The sequence below is a fragment of the Gadus morhua genome, chromosome 13, assembly GCF_902167405.1.
Source record: "Gadus morhua chromosome 13, gadMor3.0, whole genome shotgun sequence".
NCBI lineage: Eukaryota > Metazoa > Chordata > Actinopteri > Gadiformes > Gadidae > Gadus > Gadus morhua.
In genome coordinates, this window is record NC_044060.1 from 15,148,032 (window position 1) to 15,157,505 (window position 9,474).

Sequence of the window (9,474 nt, forward strand, 5' to 3'; positions counted from 1 at the left end):
CGCGTCAAACCTTATTGGCTGTCGATGTCTATCTGTGGCGACTACGCGGAGATGAGAGAGGGCACCAGGGGAGAGCATGTGTGTACAGCTTGAACTTATATATTCGCCTCTCCTCTCCAGTTTCTCAACTTTCTTCATAAATATCTGATTTTAGGGGGATTACGTCGAAGGGTCTACGAGGACCATCATGTTTTTTTGTCGCGGAGCGAGGCTGTCGCTGTCGCCTTTAGATCAAGCTTTAAAATCATCGGCTTTAGTGCCATGCACAGCAAACAGACCGAGGAACATAACGTGGACGTTACCTAATAAGTACGTTTTACATGATCGCCGTTCGCTGTCGACATCGAACGCTAATCTCGATTATTCAACTGTGCCCCGCAGCGAGAAAACCTACATTACTATCAAAAAATGGGACTCGTCGTCACCTTTCATAACCACGGACTTAACACGATTGAATCGGAAGGTAACCATTGCATCGCATCTCCACAGAAGCCTACCAAAAGTGACTTATGGAGCACATGGGGACGAGCAGATACCTATGTTGGCTAACAGGTGCTCGGCCATGAGAGCAGAAGTATTTGATCGTGGTTTGTTTTGGGATGGCGGGACGATCTGCAGCCCGCTCGGAGCCGCTATGACCGTGCAGACTCGAGCCTCTTCAACGGCGGCGGCCGCGAAGAAACCCGGGCAAGAAACCGGGGAAACGGACAACAAAGGGGTAAATGACAAGACACACACACACGCAGTCTCTCTACCTTCCTGGTGGGCTGTTGTTTGACTAACCCTGTAGTCTCTTAATTTAACAATGTTTAAACAGGTGTTGACTCCCACTAGGGGTTAAACTCATTGAGGGTTATCAAGTTCAGACATCCGTTTCTGGAAAGCAGTGGCGCCAGAATTGAACAGCAGACCGTAAAATAGCAATAAGCAGACGGACGATCAAGCCCTTTCTGCACTGCTATTCTCTGGTCGTTACGCAAGAAGCATGACGTCGAATTGTCGTGTTACAAAACGAAATCACAAACACTGTTCATACAAGGCACTTTGTACTAGGTATGCCTACATGAAGTAGGAGTCGGAACAGTAACGCATATCCACATTCTACTACTGGTTGGTTGATATCTTATTCTTTCAGGGCTGGAACCAGAACTTATTTATGGTACAGATGCTGACTGCTTTATGAAGAAGAAAAAGTGAAGTCAAATAATGATGAAAGTATACTACGAAATAAAAGCTAATAATAGTCTGTAAGGCCTAATGGGGCCACGAATTATAATGCAATTATAATAAAGTATTTTATACAATGAGAAATAACATCCTTTGTTTTAGGAGGAACGACAACATTCCTTGGTTTGCATGTTATGTCTAACTTGCGAAATAGTGTGTGTGTGTGTGTGCGCGTGTGTGTGAGTGTATGTTATTCTCTTTTCCATCCATGAAAAGCTGTTATCAGACACAGCAGCCCAACTGTTCTCCTCTCCCGCAACAAGCCCTCCCCGTGGCAGTCCTTTCTGGCTCTCTCACATGACCCGCCCACAGCGGCTGCCTGCCTTTGCTTATAGCTTTGCCCTCCTCGACCCGGCCTGCCCCCTCAAGCCAAAGGCCTGCTCACCCCCTCCTCCCCTAACGCCAGCCACCCTATTGTCCATTGTTGGGAGTCTTTGGAGTCGCCTGGCCTCCATCCTGGGCTCTGCAGACATATTTTTGAGCGGAGAGTGAAGGAATGGACGGGACTGTACATTGTGGTTTCCCCAGTGGTTCCAAGGAGGCACTGATGGCCAGTCCGGGTCTGTAGAGGGGAGAGTCCTAAATGTGGTAAGGCTTTTGGCCTCAGTGTATTACCTCAAATAGTTCCTTGCGGCTGCGTGTCCCACTTCCTGTTACGTCTCTGAAGGAATGTAGATCGCTGTCGAAAGAGCTGACCTTGGCTGGCCGCCACTTGCACTACATATTGAACTACTGCTTCTATTTCTGCTGAAAACCTCCCTGATGGTGAATCAATCCTGCAAGAACATCAATAGACTCGACTTATGAATGAAGGGTTAATTGCATTTAGGGTTGGTTAGTTGTAATGTGATAACTGTAATGGAGTAGTCGTACTGCATGACCACAGGATGGCCCCCGCGTTGGGGACACCACTCATCACATTGTCCTTCCTCCCCTCCCCAGAGGTCACTGTGAACATGCTGTGGACACGTTAGCTTTGAGCTTAGCATTGCATGTCTGACACCATGACTCAGCGAAATGTCTGGACCATTAATTTCCCTAATGGATATTCATAATATTCCCTACAAGCTAATTATACAAGCTTCCCTCCTGTTAAAGGCAGTTTCACACTGCCCCAACAAACCATACACCCGCCGGCGCTTTTAGACTGTGGGCAAACACGAGTCAACATGGGTGCCAAGCAGCCAACACAAAACCTAATCAGCCATCAATGGGTGTGACAGCGCTGTTTGTTCAGGGCAGGGGGCAGGCACCTTAAAGGACTACCCTTGTGCCAAACAAGAAGCAAGTTGAAGCTGGGCGGGATGATGTATAGGTTGTGTCTCGGAAGCTTGGTCGATCAGACCAGCGCTAAATGAGGACCCTTGGTTAAATATGCAATATTCCCCCCCCCCCCCTCCCCCCCGGAATGTTCCACCTTGAGCTAGGTGCTAGGCCTGAATACACCAGGGATACAGGGTTCTGAAACCACTTACTCTGCCATATTGAATTGCATATTTATGAATCATATCCAAACATGACGGGAAACAGGCAAACGTCCGTTTGGTGTATTCAAATGAGAACACCATTCATCTGAATAGAGAGTGTTTCTTTTTGCTGGTTAAAATTGGCTGTCCTACCTTATTTCAAAGCATATTTTTGTATTCATTTATTTTAGTGACGTGTATGTATGAATACTAATCCAATCCCCCGGGCCGCTATCCCCCCTGCTAGTTTTTAACAATAAAGCTGTCATACAGGTTTATGGGCACTCATGCAAATAATTCACTTCTTGGCATGCCGTGCCAGGGGGGTTTATACAGCAGCAGGTATTTTATTAGAGAGAACAGGTTTTACAGAGCTATGTTATTCCCTTTGAGGCTAGATGTGGAGGTCACTGGCCTTCAACAGGGGTGACTTAAACATTATATTACACGCTGCCTTGGGCTTTGCTTCTGAATGGAGTACACAGGTCTTTGGGTTGGGCTAAACCAGCTCCGCATTTCCCGGGCAAATAGCAAGGCATGGCATCGTTTTGCGAAAATCAAAACAGACCATTGAGATTTCATGGAGGTAGCGCTGTTAGCTTCTACAAGAGAAATGTATTGGTTCAACTTTAAAAGGTTCCAGACCAACAAAGCCAAAATAATGTTGACATGCTCAATAACTGACCTCTGCTTTTTAAAATTGTAGACAGAATGAGATTTAATATAATCATTTATTTATCTCTTTTAACTGACCCATATCTCAATGCAAAATATTTCAATACTGTTGCACAACCAACTGACACAGGGCATCCCATCTCCTTATACATTGTTTTTTTTAACACCTTCAGTGCGTTCCTAATGTTTGGTGTGTTGTAGTAGAGAGAAAGAGCGAGAGAGAGGGATGGACGAATGACGCACGTGAGAGAGCGCTGGAGTTGACCAAGAGGCGTCCAGAGACTGAGAGTGAGAGTATATGTGTCTGATTGTGTCAGCGTGTCTCAAGTGACTGATTCAAACGTCCAAAGACACCAGTCTGTGTGTTATCAGCTGATTCAGTCCTGACTCAATAGAGTCGTCTGGCCTGTTTGTTGGATAAAGGAAGCACTCGAGGGTCCAGGCTTTGTTTGGCCTGGTAGTCAGATGACCTCAACGTTGAAGTGTCTCGTGTCTATCTGGCCTCTGGGGCTGGTAAACTGTGTTGACATCGGATGAATGGAATATTTGTACACATTCTCAGGATTGCTATTTAGTACACATTCTTTCAAATGACCTGTTCTGATGTTATTGTTGTGGGGACTAGAGTTAAACATAATGAGCCGATAGCTGTTTTCAGTGTTTGTTTAGTAAATAGGAGAAACACAAATGTCAATGGTTATGCTAATCTGTGGCTTCGACTTTAAACCCCCCCCCCCCCCCCCCCCCCCCATACAGCTTGACCTCTGTCGAGTTTCTGTGGTTGAAAATGGGTGTGAGCTTCACTTATCAACTCGTGGAGCCTTAAGGTCCCCTTCCCTGGGCGACAGTTTGAGAGAAAAAGAGTGAGAGAGATCCCTCTTTCCATGCTAATGCGCCATGCTAATGCTAATACCATCCCGTTTTGTATGCCGTGAGAAGACGTGGCCATTTGTCACTGCCCCGCCATTCACACCCATTACCCATTCTCTCCATTAAGTCTAGCTTCTGATTGTCTCGTTCTGTCTCCGTTCTTTCTCTCCCTCCTCACTACTCGGATGTATAGGAGCCGACTTTGAATGAATCAGCCCTCTCTCCCTTTCCGTTTTATTTTTGTAGGCTTTTGTGTGTGAGTCTGTTGTCCTCTAAAAGAGTATGTTAATATTCTCTCTGTCTGTCTCTCTTTCTCCTCTCTCTCCCAGGAAGAGCAGCATTCGAAGGGGCCCTTGACCTCTCCGTCGCCCGCCTCCCCGACTGGGCCGGAGGGGATGGAGCCGGAGCCGGACAGGCCCAGCAAGGCCCAGCAGCTGAAGAAGGTCTTTAAGGAGTACGGGGCCGTGGGGGTCTCCTTCCACGTCTGCATCTCCCTCATGTCCCTCGGGATGTTCTACCTCCTCGTCTCCAGGTATCACCAGCTCAAACCCACGTTGTACTTTGTAAATGGAAAGAGAAATCGTTTGAGCTCTGATTGACGCTGAAATGAGCCAGTCTGCATGGTTGTTTGAAGTCCTGTGGCATTCGTCCAGGTGATAAATGGAAGACAGTGCTTTATTATTTGGATTTAGTTGTTCCTCTAAAGTTCGCGTTTTATTTTTTACGGGAACCAAAGTGTTCCTGCTGCTCGTGGCAACTTTTAACTTCCATTCTATATTCTGATTTACGTTCATACTTCCGCAAACCATGGTTTCTTTTCAGGATTGCATGAGAAGTACAGCAACACGCCCTTAGTAAGGACAAGATGCCTCTCCCTCATTCATCCATCATGTTTCGTAACGTTTGCCCTCTCGCCTGCCCGCGTGTGTGTGTGTGTGTGTGTGTGTGTGTGTGTGTGTGTGTGTGTGTGTGTGTGTGTGTGTGTGTGTGTGTGTGTGTGTGTGTGTGTGTGTGTGTGTGTGTGTGTGTGTGTGTGTGTGATAGTTTGAATGCCAGTAGATTTGGCCTGGGCTGTTAACAAACCCCTCGGACCGCAGGCTGCCTTTCAGAGGATCTTAGCACCCTGGAGCCACAGAGGCCTGGCATGTGGGCCTGCACTGTCTGGCTGCTGGGATGGTGGTGGTGGTGGTGGTGGCGTGGGGGGGCAGACAGTTGTCAAGGCACAGATGGATCCCTATATTTAGTCGATGGAAATGTGAAGCTCTGCATGACAGAGCTGTTAATGTGAGAGGGAGGGATGCGGTGTTATGACTTCCTGCAATAGTTTCTCCCCATTAATTTATACCACCGTCTGGGAAGCATCTTTGGCTTTCCCAAATCTTTTATTTTGTAATCAGAAGCCATTACAATGATCAATCTTTCCCATGGTTTTGTTATATCTTAAATTTTATGGATGGATTATTTTGTTTTGATTTAGTATTTGGTCATTTAAAAAGCTTAAATTACGAACCAAAGACAATGCATCTAGTCAGGCAGACCTGTTAAGCATATCGCCCTCTAGTGGTCGCATTTGGGTCACACAACAAGCAACATTTAGCATTTAGCTACTTCCTCACAATCAAAGGTATGCAAAATGTGATCGGATTTGTCTATATTGAATTACGGATCCACATGTTCCTGTGGACTGCCCCAAGAAGAATTAACCAACATCTTGTAGAATCCAATTTCTGCATGTATTTTAAGTCGATTTGACACCAACTAGGGGCAAGAGAAGATACAAAATTGCATTGTGAATGTATTGGACTTGAATTTGTTATATTTGACAAACTCTGGCCCAGATTTGGACCTATGTTGTTGAGCACACAGCGATACTAATGCTGTGGCTCTCTCTCTCCCCAGTGGCATCGACATGGCGGCCGTGCTCTGCAAGCTGGGCTTCAGCGAGGCCGTGGTCCAGTCCAAGATGGCGGCGGGCACCAGTACCTTTGTCCTGGCCTACGCCGTGCACAAGCTGTTCGCCCCGGTGCGCATCAGCATCAGCCTGGTGTCGGTCCCCCTCATCGTGCGCTATCTGAGGAGGACTGGCCTCTTCAAGACCCCCGCACCTTGATGAGGGTCCAACCCCCACCACCAACAACACCCCCCCCCCCCCTCGCGTGTGTGTGTGTGTGTGTGTGTGTGTGTGTGTGTGTGTGTGTGTGTGTGTGTGTGTGTGTGTGTGTGTGTGTGTGTGTGTGTGTGTGTGTGTGTGTGTGTGTGTGTGTGTGTGTGTGTGTTCAGTCATAACCCTATGCCTTCAAGTGCTTGAATTCCATGATTTAGTCTCAGGTCTCGTTGCCATTGTGAACCTTTATGGGTGAAACATTTGTGGTTTGTTTTTTTGTCTTGTTTTTGTGTTAGCACAGAGACATAGCAATATCAACTTGTTTGTGTTCATTTCCTTGCTTTAGCTAAAAAAATCAAACGAAGAAGAATGCAGTTTTAACTGCCCTGCTCATTATATTGTGGTTGGAAATGTTATTTTCCTTGCTGGTGTGCATTTAAAGAAAGAAAACGGTGGCTAGAAGTGGTCGAATATTTATTTTCAATCGCTTGTAATAGCGTCTGTGTGTGGTGTACATTTTTAAAAACAAGTGAAAAACGGCGTTGGTTCATTCTTGACGGTGTCATCAGTCCTTTTGTTGTAGCCTCTCAAAGCCCCCCCCCTGGGATTGTTTCCCCACCTTCACCTTCCCCTATAAGCTGACTCTGCCATGTTCCGGCGGCCCATGCATCAGCAGAATAATTCAGGTTCTCTGTCCCCTACCTCTCACCCCCTTATGCCTTCCACCTCTCTCGTCTTTCTCCAGAACTGGCTCCCTCGCTCTCCTTTGCTGTATCTCTTCCTTTGTCTCAACTCTTCCTCATTCCAAACTTTTTTTGTCTCAGTCGCTTTTTTTCCCCTTTCTTCCCACCCTCCTCTGTTCTATCTTAGCCATTGTTTTCATGTTTCTCTCTCTCTGAAGCAGCTCTATTTCTGTTTCTTTCTCCCTCGTTACGCTTCCCGTCTGCATTCCAGCGGCCAAGCAATCCCAACTTGGTGTGCGTTATTGTGTTGATGAAGATCATGGTTCTATACTAAATGTGGGCAAACAACAATACTACACGTCTATTACTTAATGACCCCATTCGGACATTGTGGTTGTACTTTTGAGCTTGTTTTTGAAAATCGGATTGAAGTTGTATATTAAATATTTAAAAATGATCTGAATTTGCTGTTGCATTTTTTTTAACATCATACTGTAACGGATACTACCGATTTATACATTTATAACTACAATCTCCTGATTATCCTACCTATCTTTAAACTGAGATGCAGGAGAATTTGAATATCGTCTACTTTAGTATTTTTGAATAAAGAAATTAAGGACGGCAATTATATTACAATCCAGCACTTATCATGAAATGCATCCCTTTGTCCACAGTGAGGCGCTCTTGAACCATAAATAGGCAGTATTTTACTCTTCTGTTCATTCAAAATGAACAGAAGAATAGATGGTTTACCCGCCAATCCTGATGACGATTGATGTTTTACCAGCCAATCCACATCCTGGAGATCATATTCATACTCTGGCAGTAGAGCATACTTTTAACGAGAATTATTCAATTAAGATACTAATTCATAGACGAATAATGTATTTTTCAATTAGTGTTATTCACTGGGGGAAGGAGGGGTACATTTGACATAACAAGATCCCCTATTACTTAAAAGGATTTTAGATGAATGTTTTTACTTAAACATAATTGATTACCCTAGTGTTTACTTTGAACATCTAATATGATAGAGTAACATGTAATGTTCTAAGACCTGTTCTGCCCTCCCACTGTACTCTCTTATGAAGATCATAAGTCTCTCTCTCTCTCTCTCTCTCTCTCTCTCTCTCTCTCTCTCTCTCCCACCTGAAGGTTTGATAAGCCAGCCTTTGCCAACAGGCTGCTCAGCTGCTGTGGTATCCATCAAGTATTTCACTTTATAGAAAAGTGGAAACTCCTGGAACCAGTGTGTATGTGTGTGTGAGCATGCTTTTTGCCAGGTAAATAATGGGAGCGGGTGTATTGTATAGGGAGATGGCTGCTGTGTGCGAATGGCGGCAGGATGTGACAGTTATCAGCCCTCGCTTAAAGAGTATAGGCCCTGGCAGCCCTGTGACACCAACTCATCTAAACTCTTTCTCACACACGCACGCACACACACACACAAGACACATACACAAGAACACACTCTCTCTCTCTCTCTTCTCTCTCTATCTGTCAAACACAAACACACATGATTTCTTTCTCTTGCTCCCTCTCTCTCTGTCGCACACTCACACACACACACACACACACACACACACACACACACACACACACACACACACACACACACACACACACACACACACACATGATATCTCTTTCTCTCGCTCACTCTATCGGTTTCACTCTCACACACACACACACACACACACACACACACACACACACACACACACACACACACACACACACACACACACACACACACACACACACACACACACACACACACACACACACACAGACATAAACAATGGAGACGCATGCACGGCGGATGGAGGAAGGAGAAGCCGGGGCCTCATTAGTTGTGATGAGGACAGGGAGCTGCCATGGGCCCTCCATCCCCTGCATGTCCCCCATGGCTAGGTACAAATTGGTGACAGCACTCCCAGCCACTCGGTGGGGCTACCTGAGAGACATGCTGGGGCTCCCCACCGCTAGCTCTCTCGCTTCCCACCGGTCCCTCCATAGCCACATAGCGCGAGCGCACACACACACACACACACACACACACACACACACACACACACACACACACACACACACACACACACACACACACACACACACACAAACACACATAAACGCACACACAGGCACACGCTTGCATATACACTCACACATGCATAGTCATCCGTATGCACCTACTCAAACACTCATGCATACATACACACAGAGACACACACACACACACACACACACACACACACACACACACACACACACACACACACACACACACACACACACACACACACACACACACACACACACACACAAACACCCACAGTGCATTTCTGAGTTCTCCTGAATAGTATAGATTTTACTACTTCCTCTCTGTCCATCTATAATAGGATGTGTGCCTGTGTGTGTGTGCGAACACATACACCCACCATAC

General features: G+C 46.0%; 1 protein-coding gene across 4 annotated transcripts; it reads left to right on the forward strand.

Annotated features, from left to right (window-relative positions):
• The first annotated feature begins 11 nt into the window (after positions 1-11).
• fam210b (family with sequence similarity 210 member B) lies at positions 12-7,482 on the forward strand. 4 transcript variants are annotated; one of them, XM_030375051.1, is made up of 3 exons: positions 12-718; positions 4,568-4,770; positions 5,283-6,131. In XM_030375051.1, exons 1-3 carry the CDS (start codon positions 188-190, stop codon positions 5,314-5,316), a joined length of 768 nt encoding a protein of 255 aa, XP_030230911.1. In that variant the 5' UTR covers positions 12-187; the 3' UTR covers positions 5,317-6,131. The 4 variants fall into 4 exon arrangements, with proteins under 4 accessions (XP_030230911.1, XP_030230912.1, XP_030230910.1 ...); XM_030375052.1 differs by having other exon boundaries at positions 5,295-6,131; XM_030375050.1 differs by lacking the exon at positions 5,283-6,131 and adding an exon at positions 6,138-7,482 and having other exon boundaries at positions 13-718.
• Positions 7,483-9,474: the final 1,992 nt, after the last annotated feature.

Coding starts and splice junctions, on each gene's coding strand:
- fam210b (XM_030375050.1), top strand. CDS start 188: ATGTTTTTTTGTCGCGGAGCGAGGCTGTCGCTGTCGCCTTTAGATCAA. Junction 719..4,567: donor GGGAAACGGACAACAAAGGG/GTAAATGACAAG, acceptor TCTCTCTCCCAG/GAAGAGCAGCATTCGAAGGG. Junction 4,771..6,137: donor TTCTACCTCCTCGTCTCCAG/GTATCACCAGCT, acceptor CTCTCTCCCCAG/TGGCATCGACATGGCGGCCG.